This window comes from Tenrec ecaudatus, chromosome 8 (genome assembly GCF_050624435.1).
Source record: "Tenrec ecaudatus isolate mTenEca1 chromosome 8, mTenEca1.hap1, whole genome shotgun sequence".
Taxonomy (NCBI): Eukaryota; Metazoa; Chordata; class Mammalia; order Afrosoricida; family Tenrecidae; genus Tenrec; species Tenrec ecaudatus.
Window position 1 is genome coordinate 42,039,888 of NC_134537.1, and position 23,211 is coordinate 42,063,098.

Here is a 23,211-nt window from a genome sequence, read left to right on the forward strand (position 1 = left end):
TTGCTAGACTTAAGGATGCACTCACCCATTAACCACTTTGTGTAGACCAGAGAATAACCCACTCAGTGCCTGTGTGTTACTCTGTCACTGGGCACATATTGAAAATCACCGAACTCCAGCCCCCTTCCTCGCCACCTTTTATTTAGGGATGTCTATCTTGTTGACACCCTGGTAGTGTAGTGGTTAACACTGGGCTACGATCCCCTTGGTTGGCAGTTCAAAACCACCAGCAGCTCGAGGGAGGGAGAAAGACCGAGCTTTCTACTACCGTGAACAGTTAGTTCTAGTCTCAGAAACCCACTGGGAAATGCTGTCAGTCAGCATTGACTCGGTGGCCGTGGAAACAAAAAAATAGTGTTGACAGTAGAGATTTTGAAATAATGGTTCAGAGTCCTTACACCTATCCGAAACAATGAGCGGAGTCTCTTCTGAGAGAGGAGTCCTTAGAGCGAGCCTTTCACGTCCACGGGGCGGTGGCTTTCTTTTCTCTCTCTGACAATGTACAGCCTTTGGAGGGCCCCAGCGCGCCACCCGCTCGGATGCAGACAGTGGCCGCCCCGCTGCTCAGACAGAGACGGTGTCCAGACCGCTGCCGTCCGTTGGAGGTGGAGCGGGCACAGCACAGTTGTCCGTGACCCACAGCGAGGCCCTTGGACACGTGACGGGAAGCCTGGCCGCAGCTTGGACCAGGGTCTCTGACTCTGCTCCGCCGTCGGAAGGAAGCACACCCCGTGTCAGGCATTACTCGGAGCCGTCCACCGAGGCTCTGTCCGCCTCGTCCTCGGAAAGCCTGGATTTCTCAGCAGCATCACGTGGGGAACGTTCAAGTGAGTGTTCTTCTCTCAAAATGGAGCCCCGCCCAGGGGAGAGGGAACGTCATGCTTCGATCATGTGTGTGTGTGTGTGTGTGTGTGAGAGAGAGAGAGAGAGAGAGAGAGAGAGAGACAGAAAGACAGACAGACAGACAGACCTGGGCTGTGTAGGGTTTTCGGTGGCTGGGGGTTTGGTGGTGCTGGTTGTGTGTAGTCGATTAGACCTTTCCTCCAAGAGCCTCCGGGTGGGCAGTCATCCAGCCTCTCCGTGGGTCTGGGAACTCAGGCTTCCTGTGGCATCGTCAGCCCCCCCCCCCTCGTTTTATTATTCCCAAGACAGTCTTCTAGCTGCTTGTTACAGATACAAGGGATTTCAAAAAATTCATGAAGAATTCCACTCCCCTTTCCCCAACTCCCCATTCTCCCATTATCTTTTCACTCCATTTCCCCATCGATTTTTTTTTAAACCTTCTTCTAGGGAAAAAAAAACCTAAGTAGATCCTCGTCGGCACTTTCTGCAGCAAACTCTCTCTATTGAGAAAAAGGCACCGAAGCCACATCTGACCTCCGCTGGCTTCCTGGGGAGGAGAATCCGTCCCACAGCAGCCCGAGGCTGGTTCAATTAGATCTGTGGATCTAATATATGCCAATGATCTACTCTCCCACCAGGGGCTCCTGAGGGTCCCCTGATGCAGAACACTAGATGACTATCAGGATGGTGGAGAATGATAGACATTCCAAGCAGCGTGGTGGTTTGCCGCCATCTTTAAGTGGAGCATGACTGTGTACTTGGCTCCAAGAAACTTTGTTCCTATGTAACACGTATGCGTAGCACCCTTGTTTCCAGTGGTCATGGCCTCAAAATTTGAGTGAGTCGGAAGGCCCCGTATGAAGTGATAGCTCACTGTAGTTTTGATTTTCATTTTCCTAATGACTAAGCTGGAGCATCTGTTCATGTGTTTGGAAGTCATCTATCTGTCTTCCTTGGGAATGCCTCTTCAGAGCCCATGTTTTCTCACTGAGTTGTCGTTTGATTGTTTCGTTGTAAGGGTAGATAGTCTGGACAGTCTTCCTGGGTGATTTGCGGATACTCTCTTTCACCTGATGGGGTAGCTTTCCCGGCCTTTGGATGCTATCATTTGCAGCCTCAAAGTTTTGCATTTTGATGTGTCCAATTTCTCGTTTTTTCTTCTTTCAAGCCATTGTATTAGGCCCTGATCCAGACATCATATCATTGCATACTTCACTCGTGTCAAGCAGTATGGTACAATTGCTACCACAATCAGTTTCAAAACATCTTCTTGTACGCCTGGAACTCAGCTCCCCGGGACCCCACCCACCTCCCCTGCCACACTCGTCAGGCACCCTTAGTCTAGTTCTTGTCTCTAGATCCATCAATCCTGGGTTTCATATACCGAAAAACATAGAAAAGTACACAGCCGTCAAGAAGGCTACCAATAATGACAAGATACAACAGAGATTAAAACCCAATATGAAAAACCCTAACTATAAAGTAATAAAAACCATATCAAGCACAAAGTGTATCAGAGGATCAGATGACAAGGTTTTAACCATTCAAGTCAGATTTATAATTCTAATCTATTAGAGTCATCTCTGTAATACTCTCTGTCTGATCACGCCAGGTTATTCCCATCACTCAGCTATGGTCAGAGGGAAATCACCGGAGGCTTATTCCCTGTGTAGTTCTTGCAGACGTATTTTAAAGGACTTCCACAGTCATCCATAGCCTTCTGCACGCCCACCAGAATCTCACAATTTAAACTCTGATACTGTACCCTCCTTCAGATTTGGATTACCGTATATACTCGAATATAAGCCGAGTATAAGCCGAGGTACCTAATTATTACCTGGGAAACCAGAAAAACTGATTGACTCGAGTATAAACCTAGGGTGGGAAATGCAGAAGCCACTGGTGAGTTTCAATAATCAAAACAAATTAAACTAAAATTACTAAAAATTGAGACATCAGTGGAATAATGTATTTAAATAGTTACTTTAAATGAAAAACATAAATAAAAGGGCAAGTCATTTAACATTAGTAAACCAGCACAGTAAGTGGAAAATAGGTTCAACAAAAACAATAAGGTATCAACAATGATACCTCAAGAGTACTATGCCCTGAGCTCAATCAGCAACCAAGCTAAAATGTAAAGAGTTAAGATCCTTCAAAACTGTATTCCTCATCATCATCCATATCCCAATGCAGAGCTTCAGCTGGTGTGAGGTCATCATAGACGCTGTCCTCACTGAGATCGCCGTCATCACCATCACTGCTGTCATTTTCATACAAAGTGCAGTCTTCACTGCCATCCATAGCATTACTAATACTACATTTCTGGAAGGCACGTCACACCACGTCTTCTGGAATGTCTTCCCATGCATCTCGAACCCACTTTGCTATTAACTATGTCAGGCTTCATGAGATGTCCTCCTTTTGTTAGTCGGGCTTGACCAGATGACATCCATTCATGCCACATCCTTCACACATGGTCTTTAAAAGGCTTATTCAAAGATACATGTCATAGAACGGCTCTGATTGGTTAGATGTGATAAACAAACATTCAAAACCCTGCAGTGTCAGCAATCACCTGCGAGACAACGGGCGGGCACGCTTGTCCCATTACCTCCGGGGTGCGGGGGGGAGGTGGCACAGCAAGATGTTACACCTCGCTGGGGTGCCACTGACCCATGTATAAGCCGAACCCCAGTTTTTCAGCACATTTTTTGTGCTGAAAAACTCGACTTATACACGAGTATATACGGGTATATAATTTACAATCCTTAGATCATGGATTTGGGTGTGCTTCTTCCAGGTGAGCTTAGTTGACCAATTTCCCTGTTTTGCTTTATGTTTCCTCTTTAATAATGGGTTTATATAAAATAATTAGGGGGAAAAAACCCAACCCTAAGCAACCTTATCAATATAAAGCATGTGCAGACCAAAGCAAAAATTCATTGACTTATCATTGAAGCTTATCACAGGCTTAAATTCTTGCTTCTCTGCCACTGATAACAGTAGCTCCACTTCCCATGTGTGAAAGTCCTAATTGCTGAGGAAAATTAGCATTTGTTATCCAGCTGGTGAAGTGGGAAAGCATGTGCTTATCATGAAAGAATGGCCATGCAGAGTTATGCTCTTCCACATCTGTGCATGGGAAGCACAGTATTTGTCTCCCAAACAGGAGTCATTTGCCACCCCGACCGCTGTGGGGCTCGGAATTGTACCTCCTCAGACGGCCCGACTGTGGGTCCCACTGCTAAATCTCTTCAGTCCCCTTTCTCTCCACACTACGAGCTCAGCTGGTTCATCGGGGAAGTGGGATTTTAATGAGAGTGGATCTGGGAGCTCCACAATGAAGGGCCCGAGAAGCAATAGCCTGCCTCGCTCTTGAAACATCTCACAGCGGGGTCCCGGGGCGTAGCTTCTTTCTCCAGAAGCTGCCAGAGCTGAATGATCCTGCGATCCCTCAACAGTGCCCACCTTTGTTCCATGGTTTCGTTCAGACACAGTCCCCGCTTCAGGGGCTGACTCTCTACTCAGTGGTCTGTGGCCCTGCCGTGGCGGCTTGCCTGGAGTTCTTGCACCAGACACAAGACCTTTAGCTGCTCTCGTGACTGCACATCCCTGTCCCTGCTTTCGTCCCTGCTTGTCAGGGGATTTTAACCTGTCATCATCTTACTTGAACATCCATCTGCCATCAGGAACTGTGTCCATGGGTTGTTACAGGCCGGCCTGGGCTGAGAGTGGAAATAAGAATCTCAAACAATAAAGCCTGTTTTCTCTTAGTCAAACTGTGAGGTATTTCAACCGAGAAGGAATTGGGACCCATTTTTTTCATATCTGAAAAGAGGAGTTTTTTTGTTCATCCATTGTCCCTTTTCATTCTAAGACTCTTGACGCCTGGAGCATAATATATACCCCCAAAGGAAGGCTATCAATTCGTGTGGCCTTGTCCCCTTTCCCTCCCTGTCAGTAAAACAGAACAAACGCATTAGAAAAGCAATAAACAAAGCCAAAGCAAACCACCTCTAACCTCCAACTGCAAGACCATTTCTCAACGATATTTATAGCGCAGTGTGAGCGGGCCTCGCTAATGCGTGTGTTGCAGGACTTACCAAGAGATGAATGCCTTCTGAGTAACTCGTGCCTCCCTGGGGGCCTCCCCGGGATATTGAAAGCCCCAAGAGGGGTGTTAGTCTTGTGTGGACCGCTCACCCCTCTTGCAGACACAACCAATTTGCCCGACTTGAACTCTCTTGATGATGTGTCACTGGGCAGAAATTCAGCATTGATCGTGTTCACTGACGCCATAAACCAGACCATAAATCCAGGTCACCGGCACAGAATGCTGGTTCCCCTGGAGGCTCCCGTCACTGCTGTGTGCTTGTAAGAACAGCACATATTTGACGGTCCACCTTGTCGCTCTCAGCCAAAGACCCTGAGGTAGCACAGGGACGTCGTCCAGCCGCGAGGCTTCTTTCTGAGCTCTGCTTCACGTGGCTGTAGTTCTTTATCTGGCCGTGGTGTGGTTCAGTGGTCGAGTTCTCATCTTGGTGGCACTGTCAGGCAAGCATTGGACTGCTGGCCTCAAGGTTGGGGGTTCGAAGCCACCAGTTGCTCCAAGGGAGAAGGGTGAGGCTGCCTGCTCCCACGATGCTGTGCATGCTGAGAAACCTCATGTCTGTTTCCTCCTAGCCTAGCATAACCTCCACGGCGGTGAGCATTCAGGAGGCTGCTGAGGTGTGTGTGTGTGTGTGTGTGTGTGTGTGTGTGTAACTGGTGGCCACATGAAGACAGACTTGGAAGAACGTTCCAGTCATCCACTTTTGAAAAACAGGCAAAGAAAACCTTGTGGCTCACGCTGTGTTTTGTTCCGACTTGAAGGTGGCTGCTGCCACCAGTCCTTGTATTTATGGGCCCCTGTTTTTCCTATCTTCTCTCAGCCATGGAAGACAGCCCCGAGCTGGGAGGCCGTCCAGAAAAGGGCTCCAGGGCTCACGCTCTGAGCCCACACACTTCGGCGACTTTCACCGGCAGTGGGGAGCGGACGCTGCCTGATCTCACCAATGGGAGCACAACTTCTGGGGACGTGGGGAGCCCTGCCTCCGTGCTGAGGAAAACCGAGAGCCCGGCTTGGCCCGGGGGCATGACCGAGGACACAGGCCTGGCCTCGGGTCCACTGGCTGCCACGCGCGTCCTTGCAGGTGATGTGTCCGCCCCAGAATCTCTGTCCCCACCTTCCTTCCGCTCATTGTCTGTTCACTCAGCCCGAGAAGGATGACGTTTTCGGTCCACCCAGAGAGTGCTTTTCTGAAGAGGACTTTCTGGGTTCTCCCCGATTAGGAAAAGGAACAGCCCTGCCCAGTCCTCATGCCCACCCCCACCCAGCACACTTGCCTAGGAACTTGGGAAGGTGCCTGTCGGGAGGCTTGTAAAAAGGCAACCGGCCACCATGCGGCTCAAGCCAGTGTCCTGGGAAAGAACTATCTCAACTTACCGAATGGAATGTCAGGAGGGTTACCTTTTTCCATTCGAGCATAACAGTTGTTCTCTTTGGGAGCTGGAGAGCTTTTCTGATACTGATTTGAGTTAATCACGCACGGCACGGGGAAGGGATTTGGACCCAATCCCTCTTCTTGAGCTCCAGCCCCCACTGCTATTGGATGACCAGGGTCTCTCGGGAGGACACCCTCCTCCTCAGGAAATGGTCCCCCTCGCCTATATTCATGCTCAGGGCACGGCAAGGCTGTCCCTTTTGTGTCTCTTACTTGTTGAGGTGACCTCTCTCTGTGTTTCCCTTGACAGCCACCGACATGCATGATGCTCGGGTGAGTGGCACAGACGCTGACCAGAGGACATCCAGTGACCACGCGGACCACACCTACGCCTCACCCGTTTTTACCACAGGAGCGCGGGCGCTGCTGCCCATCACCGAGAACACCTCGTCCACTGACACGAGGGGGAGCGCCCCCTCTTTTATCGAGACTGCCAACTCTCCGCCTTCGGAACGTCCTTCTTCATCTCATGCTCGGACGGAAAGAAGCCATGCCCCACCCTACGATCGGGGATACACTCAGCCTTCCACCGAGTCGCTGGTGGTACCTTCTACCGACCCTCCATCCTACACCCCCACCGTTAATGTCCCCAACACCTTGGTTCTTCTGAATGTGGACCCCGGGTTGGTTGGTAGCTCCTTTTCTCCGTCAGAACCCCTGGGGCCTCTGTCCTCGGTATCACAGGCCCACCCATGGTTTGCATCAACCCCGCCGTCAACCGGGGCCTCTGCTCCTCCACTAATGTCTACCTCAGAGGCGGCTTGGTCTTCTTCGCCACCATCCTTACCGACATCCTTGAGGGTATCCATTCTGGCTTCATCTTCGAGCTCACATGCAACAGTCTCACATCCGGCTGGCACCCAAGCCCTGCCCAGGGCAGAGGAGACCTCTGGGATGTCGGCTGGGACATGGACAGTGGCATCTTCCCTGGCAGTGGCCCACAGCAGTCAAACAGCAGACGCTAGGAACCAGGAGGAAATCATGACGGAGCCAAAGTCTTTGCCGACAACATCCGCGGAACCTGTGACAACGGGCTCTCTGTCTGGAGTCCCCTTGGCCCCAGCTTCCACACAACCCTCCCTGGAGCAGACCCTCCCAGTCACGAGTACCAGCCTCGCCCGCGTGTCCCCACCTTTGCGAGTCCCCACTCCCCAAACCGCTCATCCTCCGGTGACCGCTGTCGGCCTCCCGTCCAGCACAGCGGCTCTGCTGGGAAGTCCCACCACAGTACAGACGGCTGCTGGGACACAGCGCGTCCCCCTCAGTCCTGAGACCCTCGCACCTCACAGCTCAACCCAGGGGGCTGTCACCGCAGAAAGAACCCTCGTCCATCTAGATTCTACCACCAGCCCGGTCCCTCTGACCAGGGCCCCTGCGTCAGCAAGAGAAGCCAGCACGGGGCGTGCTTCTACAGAGGCACACAACCCAGCTCCACATCCCTCCCAGCCTTCGCTGCCTCCCCAAACCACAGATGCTCCCACGGCCCCAGGATCGACTCTGCAGCCCACCGCCATGCCTGCTCAGGGCAGCACGCAGTCCCCAAGGGCATTGCCGTCTCCAGCCTCGGGTAAGACTCAGCCGCACCCAGCATGGAGAACGGTGCAGAGACGGGGTGGCATGGGAACATGTGTAAGCAGCTAGTGTGTGAAGAAGCGCGTGTCTGGTTCTTCCTGATCGAAGGTGCTTCCTGTCGAAGCACTTAAACCATGAAATAAGGTCCCGGTGGGCCTGCCCGTCTCACCCCGGAGTTCCAGACTTCTCCCTGAAGGAAGGGGAGAGGACACACTGGCTCATAGGACCTTCGCAGAGAGTGCAGAGGGAGCTTTTAATGCTCTGTAATTGCAAGCGCGTTCGAGCATGGCCTTCACTCTCCCAAGGTCAGAGAAGGGCAGCAGCGTGGGCTCCGAGGGAGGGGAGACTGCCGTAAAACAGTTCTGCTGCCTAGCCTGTCTGTGAGGCTCAGGATGGGTCTGCCTTGGGCGGCTCCGGCACGCACCAGGGAGACTGCTTACAACCCAGAGGAAGTCCAAGCCTCTCCAGTCACGGTCACGCTGCTCCTTGAAATGCAGGCCTGGGGAGAGGGGCAGCTCCCATAAACCCATCCAGTGACCTCACCCTTCTCCAGGGCTGCTCTGAGTACAAATGTGTTTGAGGTTCCCCTGTGTGCGTGTGGAGGGGCGAGGAAATGCCGCCCTCCAGGCGATGCTGAGCCACTACAGAGACGCAGGGGCAGCGGCCCGAGACAGCCACGTGATGCCACGTTCAGAATTGGCCCTTCGGCTGGTCCGCACGGGCAGGCACTCGGTTATTGACTGTCTCCATCAGGCCACCACGAGCAACCGGCAGGGGGTGGGGGTGGGGTGAGGAGCGGAGTGAGGTTTGGGGGGGGGGGTCCACCCCCAGAATACATGCAGGCCCAGTGCCCCCTCTTTGTCCTTCTGGAAAAGGTGGCTCATTCTCCAGGGAAATGTGAAGTCCCACGTCAGAGCAGAGAGGCCAGATATATTCTCATACCAGAACACACTTCACAAGTCCCCCTGAAGTTGGTCCAGGGACTCGAAGCCAGAAGTCAGGCGGATGGTAACTGTGGGCGCGTATAAAGAGCCCGTGTCTGACCAGTCACATCTGCTTCGTGGGAGTGCTCAGGGGGAGACAGCGCGTCTGTAGGGAATCGTTAAGGTAGCCCTGGAGGACGGCGGTGCCACCTGAGGATCAGCTGACTGGCTCTCAGAGAGATCATTTTGGAGCAAGAACTCTGGACTCTTCTCTCATTACACCCCTGGTTGGCTCCTTGCTGACTGCAGATGTATGCTGGGGGGTTCGGCTTTTCTAGACGCTTTATGAAGAGACCCCTAGAGCATGGTACACCAGGACCGTAGCAGGGCACACATTGGGCTGTTCACCGCAAGGTCACCTGTTAGAAATCACCAGCTGCTCTGCAGGAGAAAGACGAGGCTTTCTGCTCCCGTGAAGAGTTACAGTTTGGGCAAGCCACAGGGCAGTTCACGCTGTCCTTTAGGGAGGGATGCTGGGACGCAGCACCGGCTCCTGGCAGTGAGTTTGGGTTTGCGAGCGGGCCTTGCCTTGCCTTGAGTCGACATCGACTTGATGGCGGTGAGTTCGGTTGTCGGCGCATGCTCTTGCCAGGTATACAGAGCTGGGATCACTGCCCTGGGGACTGGGCTGGGAGTCCCAGATGCTTCACAGCCCGGGTGGTTTGGACTAAGTGAATCCAGGTGGGGCTGGTTTTCCCGTTAGGTGATGAGAGAGGGCAATTGAAGCACTCCACTCTGACCACGGTACAGCGTGTGGAGACCCAGTTAGATTCTGAGAGTTGGCACACGCAAACTAGTGGCGGTGGCCGGGACCACGGCACCTGCCTTCTGTACTTCTTGGAAGCACATTGTCTCCTAGGAGGGTGGCTTTTAGGGTGCCAAAACAGAAAGAAAGAAGAATCAAATATTAGCTGGGAGTGCTAGACCTGTACTTGGAGCTGTCTTTTCATCGCCTGTATGACTAACTGCTGGATTCCCGGGATGTGTTTTCAGTCGACAGCTGTGCCTCCAGTCCTTGCCTTCATGATGGGAACTGCACTGTGGAGGCCACCCGTCGAGGGTACCACTGTGTGTGCCCGCCTTCCTGGCAAGGGGATGACTGCAGTGTGGGTAAGAGCAGAGGGTATGTCCAGTGGTCTCCACTGCAGGATCACACGCGGCTAGCCAGGAAAGTCCATTCTCCTCCACCATTGAGCGCAGAGAGGTTTCCTGCTCCTGGGCCACCGGGGGTGGGGGTGCTAGTGAACATGATTCTTTATCCCTGTGGGATGGCGTCGGACACCAACCGCAGCATGCAGCTGACACGCATGCCCCATGATCTGGCTTCCTGTGTTCTAGCCACTGCACTAGCCCTGCAGCTCTCTAGTGTCCCCCACCCCCCAACTCAGTAAAGTCTCCTTGCCTTAGTCAAGGTGATATTAAAACAGCCCTAATTCTCCCCCAGGAGCCCTCGTGGTGGAGTGGGCTAAGCATTAGGCTGCTAACCTCAAGACGAGAGGTTCAAATCCACCAGCTCTTCCATGGGAGAAGGTTGAAGCTCTGACTCCCGTGAAGGGTGACAGTCTGGGAAACCCGCCGGGCTAGTTCCAGCCCCACAGGTCACCATGGGTCAGAATTGACTCGATGGCAGTCAGTTTGTTGTTGGTTTTTTTAATTCTGCCCCTCTATCACACTCTGCTCCTGTGCCCACGCTTCCAAATCCTGCCTTGTATTTATCATTAAAGAGCACCGAGTGCAGCTGCTAATTGGAAGAGTGTGGATCACATCCACCAGCTGCTTCCACAGAGAGATTCAGCCTGAGAGGTGGGGGGGGGGGGGGGGGGAAGGAAGTGGGTGTTAACAAACCCAGGGACAAGGGAACAACAAGTGAACCAAAATCGGTGGTGACGAGGGTGTAGGAGTCCTGGTAGGGCTTGATCAAGGGCAATGTAACCCAGAGGAATTCCTGAAACCCAAATGAAGGCTGAACATGATAGTGGGACAAGAGGAAAGTGAAAGGAAGTAGAGGAAAGAACTAGGAGGCAAATGACATTTATAGAGGTCTAAATACAGGCATGTACATATGTAAATATATTTTTATATGACAGTAGGGAAATAGATTTATGCACATACATTTATAGGTTTAGTATTAAAGTAGCAGAAGGACATTGGGCCTCCACTCAAGTACTCCCTCAATGCAAGAACACTTTGTTCTATTAAATTGGCATTCCATGATGCTCACCTTCCCAGCACGATTGCTGAAGACAAACTGGGTGCATAAGCAAATGTGGTGAAGAAAGCTGATGGTACCCAGCTATCAAAAGATACAGTGTTTGGGGTCTTAAAGACTTGAAGATAAACAAGTGGCCATTTAGCTGAGAAGCAACAAAGCCCACATGGAAGAAGCCCACCAGCCTGTGTGATCATGAGGTGTTGATGGGATCTGGTATCAGGCATCAAAGAACAAAAAAAATCATATCATTGTGAATGAGGGGGAGTGGGGAGTGGAGACCCAAAGCCCATCTGTAGGCTACTGGACATCCCCTTACAGAAGGGTCGCGGGGAAGAGATGAGCCAGTCAAGGTGCAGTGTAGCAACAATGAAACATACAACTTTCCTCTAGTTCTTAAATTCTTCTTCCCCCACTATCATGATCCCAGTTCTACCTTACAAATCCAGCTAGACCAGAGGATGTACACTGGTGCAGATAGGAACTAGAAACACAGGGAATCTAGGACAGATGATCCCTTCAAGACCAGTGGTGAGAGTGGTGATACCGGGAGGGTGGAGGGAAGGTGGGGTAGAAAGGGGAAACCAATTACAAGGACCTATATATAACCCCCTCCCTGGGGAACAGACAACAGAAAAGTGGGTAAAGGGAGATCTCAGACAGTGTAAGACTGACAAAATAAGAATAATTTATAAATTACCAAGGCTTCGTGAGTGAGGCAGGGTAAGCCAGGGAGGGGAAAAATGAGGAACTGATACCAAGGGCTCAAGTAGAAAGAAAATGTTTTGAGAATGATGATGGCAACAAATGTACAGTTGTGCTTGACACACGGATGGGTTTATGGATTGTGATAAGAGTTGTACGAGCCCCCAATAAAATGATTTTTAAAAGAAAATAATAATAAAGGAGTTACAGCCTTGGGGAACCCTATGGGGCAGTTCTGCTCTGTCCCCTGGTGTTGCCATGACTTGATAGCTCTATTGTTAGTTATTTGCATGGCTGCCTACACCCTCAATGGACGATCAGCCTCCTAAAGACCAGGGTGATGGCTTCCTCATCACCCACTGGCTCCACTGCACTAGCATTAGTGCCAGTGATCCTTGCTACGTGCTCCTGGGGCCAGGCTGTGGCCACGCTGTCCGCCACCATGTCCACCGGCTCTGGTTTGCTCTCCCCGCAGATGTGAATGAATGCCTGCTGAACCCATGCCCACCCCTCGCCACGTGCGACAACACTCAGGGATCCTTCACCTGCACATGCCCGGTTGGGTACCAGTTGGAAAAAGGAATATGCAATCTGGGTAAGAGACTTGGTTTATGTGGGAATTTTCTTTTGTCCCATAATACGTTCTATAAAATGTACTGCTTTCCGCTCGCCCCACCCCCCAGTTCAGATTACTGTTTGCCCAGTGGATAAGCTCAAGGACTGGGGAGAGAAGTAGGGGCGTTTCCTACGAACCCCGACCTTTCCCTTCTCATCCTTTGTGGTGTGCATTCCTGTTTGACACATGGTGGGAATCATATGCTCCGTGTACAAACTATCTTTTCCGTTTTCCCAGGTTATTAAAAATATCATCCAAGCATCTTAATGACTTCATAGCCTGCCATCTTTGGGCCTGGCCTTCCATGCTTTATTGTCCCACCTGAGGTTAGGGGAGGAATATCATCAAAGGGAAATTTTAACATCTCAGTAAAATATAAAACAGCCCCCTTGCCCCAGTTTTAGGGGGAGAACCAAAGCGATGGAAACCCCGATTTTCATGCCACTTCACACATTCGTTTCATTTCTGAAAGTGATCTTACTGTAAAATGCCCACAGACCCGCGTTTTACAAAGCTGCCACTGTAGTTGTACCTCCTGATTGATCGCACTTGTCCCCTCTTTTGTGAAGTTAGTTGGTTTGAAGCATCTTCTCCATTTGGTGGGTTAAAAAGTAAACAAACAACCAGCGGAAAACAGACCCATGAAGGTGCTAAGGGGCTAAACTTGCCACTAAGCTGATGAGACACTTCATTTCCAGTCCACAGTTGTTTCCGTGGCACAAGTGCACATGGAGTGTAGGAGTTTCCCTGCGTCCAGGACAGAGCCCTTGGGAGACTGCCAAGTTCAGGACGTAACTCGCTGAAGAAATTAGAATGAAAAACCATCAGTGTCATCCAAGCTGGTTAAGGAAACTGGCAGGTGACGTGATGCACACTTGAATCATCTTAAGTTTCACAGAGTAACACTTTAGACATGAAAAATGGTCAGCAACTAAATAAGCAAACAGAAAAGGAGACAGGAAACACAGGTACAAAGTCCTGTGCACATGCACGTGGGGTCTCCAGGAGTCAGCTGGATCGACAGCACAGACAGACAGCACTTGCTATTGAGTGCATTTTGACTCTTACCTATTCGACAAAAGGAATTTTCCTTTTTCAAACACGAGAATAACAAACGGAGTAGAAACCTTGGACAGAGAGAGAGCGGGCAAGGGATTAGAATCTCTGAAGAGCAGACAGTAGTTTTGAAACCACGGGGCTACTCTGTTCCAGAATTAGAAGGCCAGTCCGCACAGTTCCTAAATCAGTCTTATTTTTAGGCTTCATAATTTACAACGATGCCACGTATGCCCTTTAAAGGTACTAAATAGTAAATAAATTGTAATGTTACTTTGACAAAAAGAGGGGGGTGGGTAACAATTTCGCTCAGTAACTATTTTTGAGAGGACAAATGCCTGCTCTTTCAGAGCACTAATTGTAGGAGGTTCTGTAACCTATAGTGGAAGGGACCTCAGACCTTTCTAAGATGCTTAAGATCCTACTGAGATAACTAGAATTTTGAAAGTTGATGAAAAGTCTAAGGATCATGTCAAAACAGTATTTACAGAAGGAAAATCTAAACATACAACCGTCAGTCAAAATCAAGATTTCTTTATATTCTAGTAACTTAGCTGAATTTGAATAACCTGTTCCATCCGGCCACACCCAGTAAGAAGCATGCCAGCAGTTTTAGTCTTACTCGAGAGGGAAGAAGATGGAAATAATCTTATTTTGAAACAAGGTGTCAAGTTACCCGTCCCAAGTGCTCAGTGACCAGCTGCTAACCCCAGCCCTCCCAGATCACTGAGCCTCAGTTTCCTCACCTGTAAAATCAGGCTGCCGTCTGTTCTGCTTTATACTCAGGGTTACTATGACGATCACAGAAAATAAGTACTTGAACAAGCTTTGGAAATGGCAAAGAGCTCTCCAGATGTGTGGTATCGTCTCACATTGTTCGTCAACCTCTTGGACTAGAATTAAAAGCAATAAAAACAACAGACTCCTGGGGAAATAAATAATATGGATCTTTTTGTTTTAAAAAAATCATTTTCAATACCATATGGGCACCAGCAATTAAATTTGAGGGAATAATTGGACTTTAAGCCAGACGCTGCAACTGCTGGCATGAAGGGATGGGGAGAAGATGGAGTAACTCCGTATTCAGTGAAAGCCGAGGCCCTGTTCACTTGGAGCCAGGCTCTCTCGGGATCCACGTGAGAACTGTGTGCCTGACGCTGACAGTGCGTACATTTCTGGCTTGTTAATGTTCATAATTTGTTTTGGAACATACGCACAGCAGAATATGCACCCATTCATTAGTTTCTACGAGTACAATTCAGCGACCTGGATTACATTCTTCAAACTCTGCAGCCACAGGCCCCCTCTTCCAAATTGTACTTCCCCCAGGAACATAAACTTACTGCCCCTCACAACAATAGTAACAAGTTTAAATTGCTGTTGTCAGTTTTATCCCATACATAGCTCTTCAAAGAGCGCAGCAGCTCCTTGATGTTCTGAAGTGCCTACGAGCTGGTTCAAGTGACTCAGTGAGGTAGTTAGTTTATTGTGCCAACCTGGCTGATAAACACATGTGGGGTTAATTGAAGTGAAGAGAGATAAATGGCTCAGTGAGCCTTGCCTCTCGAGTTCTCGGGTCTCTTGCTTTCTGATGGTGGGACCAGGGTGCAGCTGCCTTAGCCAGTTCCTTGCTTCAGCTGGCAAAACTCACTTCCTGCAAGACATCCCCAAGGAGAATCTGCATGGACCTACCCTGATGCAGCCCTGGGTGCTGGAGCAGCCGTGTGGAGACCCCTGCCAGCGCTGAGATGCTTACATGCTCAATGATTCAGCTTTCCTCCTGTAGTCCGTATCATTGCATCTGTTTTGTGAGATGGAGGAGAACTTTGTGGATTGGTGTTGGACATAGGGGTTAATGAGTTAATGTTGGACTTGTGGGCTTGGGCAGCACTGGGTTGGGATGTTTTCTTGATGCACATTTAGCCTTTATATAAAACTCTCTCTTATACATGAGTTGCTGTGGATTTGTTTCTCTAAAGTACCCAGGCTATCACACTCAGCAATCCTAGAATAAAAAATAGAATCAACCCCTGTGTGATCCTGCACCATCGCAAAACTGTTGCCCTGTTTGAACTCATTGTTGCAGCCACCATATCCATCCATCTCCTTAGACCCATTGCTCATCTTTTTTTTTTTAGCTGACCTTTACGGGTGGGGGGAAGTACCCCCCCCCAAAAATGGGAAAAAGCTCTGCTGGACTGAGGTTTTATAGTACACATTTTTCTTGCTAGATGAGCATTAAGCCACTCACTCTGAGTTAGTGCACCCAGTGGCATCACCTGGGAAGGTTCTCTCTGGTCACAGTAAATTTTTTCATAAAAGCAGTTTCACTCGAGCCTCGTTTGGGGGATGGCTGATTTAAGAGAACAGCATGTAGCTGTGACATTTTGTTTCCTGAGTGGGAAAAATGCCGTTGAAACTGTTGTAATGTTGAACACAGCTTACAAGGACAGCACTATAGGAAAAACTCAAATGTGCACATGTTTTTCTCATTTCAAAAAAGGTGAAATGTTGATTGAAAAATATAAAAGAAAGGGTGGGGAACCTTGTTCAAACCTTGTTCTGAACGTCCATCAACTTCCTGAATGGACGAAAATGTCGACAGTTGGTGCACTTGTGCTCAAAGACTGATGGCATTGAAGAGATGGGGAGGTTAGCGGGACTGTCTTGGAGCTCAGTTCAGCTCATTTTAAAGGAAGATTGGGGAATGAGAAGGGTCACTGAGAAATGTGTGCCTTGAGTTCTGACTGACCAGGAAAAAGATCGTTGAGAGGAAATGTGACTAGCTTTTAAAGAACAGTGCTGAAGCGACCCAGATTTTTCCCCAAGGTCATTACTGGTGATGAGACATGGTGCAAATATCAATCAATCAAGCCAGTGGAAGAAGCCATCCCAAAAGCTCATCAAATGAAATCAAAGATTAAGACAACACTCATTTGTTTTTCTTAAGTGAGGGAGCTAGTGCATTTGGAGTTTTTTCCACCAGGTCAGACTGTTAATCAAGCTTTCTGTTTGGAGGTTCTGAAAAGACTACGTAACAGTGTGTGACCAAAAAAGGCCTGATTTGGGGCAGATGGGGGACTGGTTTTGCCACCACAACAATTCACTTGCTTACCCAGCCATCTCGGTGTTCCTATTTTGGGCAAAAAAAGCCTGCCTCTGCCTCTCTTGCTCCACGTGCCCTACTCACCTGACCTCGCTCCATGTGACTTCTTTTTGTTTCCCTGAATGAAGAGGGACATGAAAGGACAGCGATTTGATGACAGAGGAGGAGGTGGAGAAAAAATTGAGGGAGGTGCTGTCAGCCATCCAAACCGAAGAATTCATAAAATGTTTCCAAGAATGGAATCACAGATTTGACAGATGGATTAAGTGTAGTGGAGATTACTTTGAAGGCGATAAGGTGGTTTTGTTAAAAAAAAAAAATTTCAAGCACATAGTTTTGAAAAAAGAAATTCCGTTTTTTTTGGGTGGTACCGCCTGGTACTTTATCAAGCCTGATAGCCTTTTCCAGCGACTGGTCCTGTCTGATAACATCTCCAAAGTGAGACAAAAGCTCACTTCTCCCACGGTCAAATTGCATTTTTCCTGGCAGTCCGTATAGTACATTCGGCATTCTGGGCCAGTACCTTCATTCAGGTGCATCGGATCTTCTGTGGTCTTCCAGATTTATTGCCCAACATTCACATGGGTGTGAGGCGATTGAAAATACCATGTCTTGGGTCATGATCCTCAAATGGTATCCATACTCTGCAACAGTTGAAAGAGGTCTTGCTTGCGCGGCAGGTTTGCCCAATGTGGTATATCATTTGATTTCTTGGCTCCTGCTTACATGAGCATTAATTGTAGCTCCAAATAAAATTAAATCCTAGCTAGTACCAATCTTTTCACCATTATCCTGGTATTGTCTGATGGCCCCTGGTGACGACTTTTCTTGATAGTGAGTTGCCATCCATACGGAAGTGTGTAGTCTTTGATCTTCATCTGTGTTCAAGTCTTCTCTGCTTTCAGCAAGGTGACTGTGACCGTGTCACCTGCATGTAGCAGTTTGTTAACGAAACTTCCTCTGATCCGGATGCTGCATTCTTCTTCAACGTCTTGGATTATTTGCTCTGCCGACACTGGTTGTCAGGAGAGACCAGTCCCTGGAGAAGGACATCATGTTTGTAAAGTGGAGGGGCAGAGAAAAAGAGGAAGGCCCTGGACAAGATGGAGTGACACAGTGGCTGTCCCAATGGGCTCAAACATAAGAGCAAGTGTGAGGACAAGAGCACTGGGGAGTGTCTTGTTCTGTTGTGCATAGGGCCGACATTTGTTGGATCCGACTTGCCAGTGACTGACACAACAACCACTTTCGCGTCGAGCAAGTGTTGTGAAAAGATACAGCCTTGGTGCACATCTTTCTTATTTTTAACCTCAGAGGATCTCCTTGTTCTAGTTAAACCTCTGCCTCGTGGTCTATGGTCAGGTTCTTCGTGAGCACAATGAAATGTTCTGGAATTCCAATTCTTTGTTATAACTTACCCTGATCTAAAAATGCTTTCAAAATTAAGCTCAACTGTTGGTCGGTTTAAGTAGGGCTTCAGAGGCGATTTTTGGTGTAAGGTTTCAATGTGCTCTCAGGACAGTCGTCCAGGTATTGCAGCCTCAGAGGCTAGGTCTCACCCGATGGCCTGATGGGCTGTGCGGATAAGGAGTGGGGTGGCTGCTTTGGAAGCCTGTGGGTGGAGTGTCCCACAGGTAGTCTGGATCCGAAGGAGAGCAATTCTGTTGCACTAACCATCATCTTTCCTGTTCCAAGTCATTTAGCTTCCTTGTTCATAAACATCAGAGGAACATGCAAATTAGAGCCTGCTGAAATGCTTTCATTCGGCCAAGAATGTTTTCAAAGAGCTCCCCGCTGCTCCGAAAGAGTCCTAAGCAGCTGGCTGCACTGAACTGTAGAACAAGCAGAAAGATGTTAAATAAGGATTAAGGGCTTTAGACAGTGAGTGTAAGGTATTAAATGTTTTCCCTGGCTCATTTGGGCCTTTTTCTTAATTCCGCATGCAAGCTTGCTGTGGAAGAACGGCTTCTCAGGCTTTTTGTGTTTGGGGGGAGGGAGTCTTTCCGTTCCTCCACAAGGAAGATAAGAATTTAAGACAAAGGGAGCTAAGAGCTAGCTATGAAGCAGGCGGTATTCATTTTTTGGCTGCCTGCCCATTTATAAGTCCATTGCCCTCAGACCCAATCAGCACATCTTGGTGTGAACTACGATGTTCTGTTATGAGGGACCTGGGCCCTGCAAACGGGCTGCCTCCTATGCTTTGTGAACCCACAACATCTTCTGTGCGTGGTTTTGTTGTCTGGCTTAGGGTCATGGAGTCTGGCAGCCCCTGGAGGGTGCGACCACTGCACACCGTTGGGTCTGTTTCTCTGTAGCCCTCGGCTGCCGCCTTTGGGAACAGAGGGGATGTGGGCGAAGAAGAGCTTGGAAGAGGAACACCATGCATTTGAATGCTATCTCTGCCGCTTGGAAGTGGGCTCCTCCAAGCCACAGGCACGGGATGGCTCTCACGAGAAGGAAAACTGAAGCAGCCCTTTGCAGTTGAGGGTAAACTTGGCAAAGGGCTTCGAAGAGCCAGAGCATCCCTCTGAAGCTGTGGCAGACCTGACAAACATTGTAGTATCCAGCGTCACCTCTCCCCGGCCTTCAGACCGGCATCTGTCAACCAAAGGTCTCCTCGGTCTGAGCCTTCAGCTCAGTCCGTTAGCTGCTTGCTTTGATAGAGGGGAAACTCAGAAGGCAGAGAGGACTCTCCATCCTCCAAGAGAAAGCACTGCCTACAGACTGTCCTGTGGGGATGGCCAGTCCAGGAATGCTTTTTTTAACACAGCACGGAGTCGGTCAGTCCAACATGGGGTCTAATGGGTCGTGTTTTCATTTTCAGTTAGAACTTTCGTGACAGAGTTAAAGTTAAAGAAAACCTTTCTCAATGCTACTCTGGAAAAACTTTCAGACGTTCGTGAAGCTGGAGACGAGCTCACCAAAATGGTAAGTTTCCTAAAGGGTTGTTTGTTTGGGTGCCCACTTGTCTGTTTGCTAGAATGGGTTTTATTCAGGTTCAGGAACTTCCTCGGTTGAGCTGTAGCTCCGACCTGTTCATATCGATCCCATGTAGAGGATAAGTTCAATGGTAACATGAAAGATCTTTCCCAAAGAGGAGGGATATCGAGAGCCAGTGGAGCCCACGTCTTCCCCGTGTCCCATTTGCAGTCCTGAATCGTGCGCTGGTGTTTTTTTTCCTATGTACAAATTTGTAGTCAAGAGACATGCAGTTGACACGCACCAGAAAGAGCTATTAAACTCATGGCTATCGAGGCCAGTCTGATGCACACAGACCCCACGCAACAGAGCAGGACTGCCCCCTAGCTGGGAGTCTACGGGAGCACAAAGCCTCTTTTTTCTCCTGTGGAGCAGCTGGTGTTTTTGAACTACAGACCTTGTGGTTAGCAACCCCAGGTGGATCCCACTCCTCCACGAAGGCTTAAGGGCTGTTGTCGGCAAGAGGAACACCAACCAACCAAACCGAACCTGCTGCAGTGAGTCTATTGCGACTCATCATGATCATGTAGGGCGGATGTAATCCTCATGGAAGCAGATGGCCACTGCTTTCTCCCATTTAGCCACTGGTGGTTTCGAACCACCAACCTTTTGAGTTGGCAGTCAAGCGCTTGACCTCTGCCATCCCGAGGAGACCAGACAATCCTGCACCACAATCGTAGTTGGTGTGCTGTGGAGGTGGAGGCGGCTGCCACGCCTTCTCCTCCCAGGTTCGAGACTTTACTGCACGGCTTCTGCAGGGTTCCTTAGTTTCTCCTCTTTCCTTCTTTGCCTATGCTTTGTCCAAAAAATAAGGAGAAAAAAAGAAGCGATGAGAGTGAAATTCCAACCAGCATCTTCTCAACTCCTCTGAGTCAAGAATCTGATGTTCAGAACATTGGCATTTTCCATGGAAATTTGTTTTCGAGGTGAATTGATTCTAGGGACAGGTGCACTTGCTCATCTGCTTAAGAGTTAGTGCACTAGCCAAGAATTCTAGGAGGGTGCTGTTGACTGTGGGCTTTACTGGTGTCAGATATCGATCCAAATTCTGTGTCTGTGTCAACCAAGCATCTTACTTTACCCCCGGGCACCATGCCAGGGCCTCACTCTTGAAAGAGATCTTAGCATACTCTCCTACAGACAGAAAGGTACAGGCCATGCCATATTGGGGACGGTTAAACAGAGCAGGGTTTTCAGCGTTGAATCGCCTAGCTCTCCTCTGGTACACCGGCCACAGCTTGGTTGTGCTCTAAGAAATAGTTCCTTCTCACAGCTGATTACCCAGTCAGCAAAGTAAGCATGGACTTACCTGTGCTTGCTTACTAATCTGTAGTGAACGATATACACATTAAAATTGTGACACATTAAAAATGATGCTTCTAGGTGTAGCTGACATCTGTCTGTCTTCTCACCCGGCAGCACATTCTTATATAATCAATGGTTTCTTTTTCAGTTCAGGAACAGAGTCCCCAAGGTAAGCACGAGCGTACTTGTGCTTACTTTCTAACACGCAGTGAGTAGTTTCACATGAATTTCACCCCATCTAGTGAACCACCACACTACGGATGAATAAGTAAGCACAAGGAAGCCTGTGCGTACCTTACTTTCGGGGTCACTCACTCCAGCCCCTTCTCAGGTAGGACAGGGCTTGGACATGCTGGGCAGAGGCCTCCGCCGCCTTGGTAACCGCGCCAAGGGGCTGATCTGATCTGTTAACTTGCGGCCACTTTCAACACGTGCTTTACTGGTGGGGTGACTGCTCCAGCATGGAGAGAGTGTGACCGTTTACCCAGTGACTAGGACAAACACTCCAGTGCCCTTTCTCAGCCCCTCATTTCGCTTTGCCAAGGACCTTGGGAAGGGGGTAGTTTCAATTAACACAGTGAAGTCTCTGAGGGCCGAACTTACCAGAACTGCCTTCTTAGGATTATGGCTCCAGCAGTGAAAGATATTTGAGTCTTCCTTCCCTGACACATTTCTGACTGACACGGGATTCCGGCTTCCGTAGGTTTTACGGTAACAATGAAATAATCTATCATGGCCTGTCAGAAAGCAGATCCATGTACTGCAGGCCAGAAGGGTTCGACTCTGCCGTCTGGAGCGTGAGCTCTGTCGGAGGCAGTGGGTCTGTCGTGAGGAAGCCCGACCCCCGCTTTCTTTGTGCGGCAGGGCGAGTTTCTGTTCTCTCTAAAGGCACTAGGGAAGCCCAGGGAGAGTCACGCTTTATTTGCTTGCCATGAAAGGGCTCTTGACCCACCAGTGGATCCCTGTCTGTGAGGGAGGTCAGCTCATTGTCCATGACGCAGGCCTGTGTAGGGACGAAGGCCAGACGGGGGGAGCTGAAGGGACACAGCACCGGCCTTTCCAAGGAGGCTGGTTGTCTTTCCAAATCATCGTGGCCTCTGCGGGTTTGGAAGCCCTGGGTCTCGGGAGAGAAAATGCTCCTCTGCAGAAGGCTTGCATCCAAGGGCACCTGTTCGGAGCATCATTTCCTGCCAAGGTTTTCCCCAGCGGACTCACTCTCTGCCTCTCTCCCGCTGTCCTCGGACAGAATCTGAGCCGCAGAGACGCATGTGAAGGGAGACCAAAACGGGAGCCCACTTCTGGGGAAAGCTGCCTGCTGGTCACCTGACGTCCTTGAAAAGTCTCCTTTGTCATCAGATTAGGACATTGGTTCGAGGTGCCAGGCTTTTGTCTAATTCAGCTAACGACAAACCTGTTCTTCCTTTCAGTTAAACGTGTGTTTTTCACCGTTGCCTGGTTACACCCGATCCACTGTCCATGCATCCAGGTAAGGAACAGAACTCTATGTGCTTCGGAACCAACCCATTAAAAAAGGGATGCTGTTTTATTGGGGTGATAACAATATCTCGGTCCCTGTTTTGACCAAGCTGTTGAGTGACCCACTGCCAAGGTCCCTCGATCTTCAAGTGACCCTTCACTGGGGAGTGGAGCTGGTCCTGCTCTCCAGAAGCCCCTGCATTTTGAACAACTAAACACCTACAGATGTCATCCACAGGGAGTCCAGCGTGGTGGCCATCTCACTGCAGACCACCTTCTCCCTGACCTCCAATGTGACCCTGTTTGACCTGGCCGACACGATGCAGAAATGCGTCAACTCCTGCAGGTCCTCGGCCGAGGTCTGCCAGCTCCTGGGCTCTCAGAGGCGCATCTTTAGAGGTAAGAGAATTGCTTTCTGGGAAGAGCCCACCCACCGTAGCTGGGCAGTCAGGGCTCCGGCCCAAGAAAGCTCCTCCCAAAATCTGTCCCTGAAGTGAGTGTTAAGCAAAAGACTTGTTTGCGTAGGTATGCACCTTTGTGCTTAGACACGCACACACATACACACACCTGTATACATAGGTTTGAAGTCACCTGATCCTTGGTATGTGCTGCTACTTACTGTTATCGAGTCGATTGTGATGGCTAGCAACCCTGTAAGACACGGTCGGCCTGCCCTCTTGGGCTCCTGAGACTGGTAACTCTCCGGAAGCAGAAAGCCTTGCCTTCACCCAGGTGGCACGTGCTGTATTGTTGTTCTGATTGGTCAGTTGTCAGCACACAGAAACGAGGCTGAAGACTGCCCTTTATCTGCTTGG

The 23,211-nt window shown here is 49.6% G+C and overlaps 1 protein-coding gene across 3 annotated transcripts in view; it reads left to right on the forward strand.

Annotated features, from left to right (window-relative positions):
• Positions 1-23,211, forward strand: part of HEG1 (heart development protein with EGF like domains 1) — a 105,033-nt gene that overhangs the window by 51,136 nt on the left and 30,686 nt on the right. For all 3 annotated transcript variants that reach the window (XM_075556309.1, XM_075556306.1, XM_075556308.1), the window contains 8 exons: positions 507-827; positions 5,778-6,038; positions 6,640-7,956; positions 9,938-10,054; positions 12,334-12,453; positions 19,461-19,564; positions 22,348-22,406; positions 22,635-22,795. In XM_075556309.1, the coding sequence (XP_075412424.1) occupies positions 507-827; positions 5,778-6,038; positions 6,640-7,956; positions 9,938-10,054; positions 12,334-12,453; positions 19,461-19,564; positions 22,348-22,406; positions 22,635-22,795 (2,460 nt within the window). The remainder of the gene's footprint in view (positions 1-506; positions 828-5,777; positions 6,039-6,639; positions 7,957-9,937; positions 10,055-12,333; positions 12,454-19,460; positions 19,565-22,347; positions 22,407-22,634; positions 22,796-23,211) is intronic.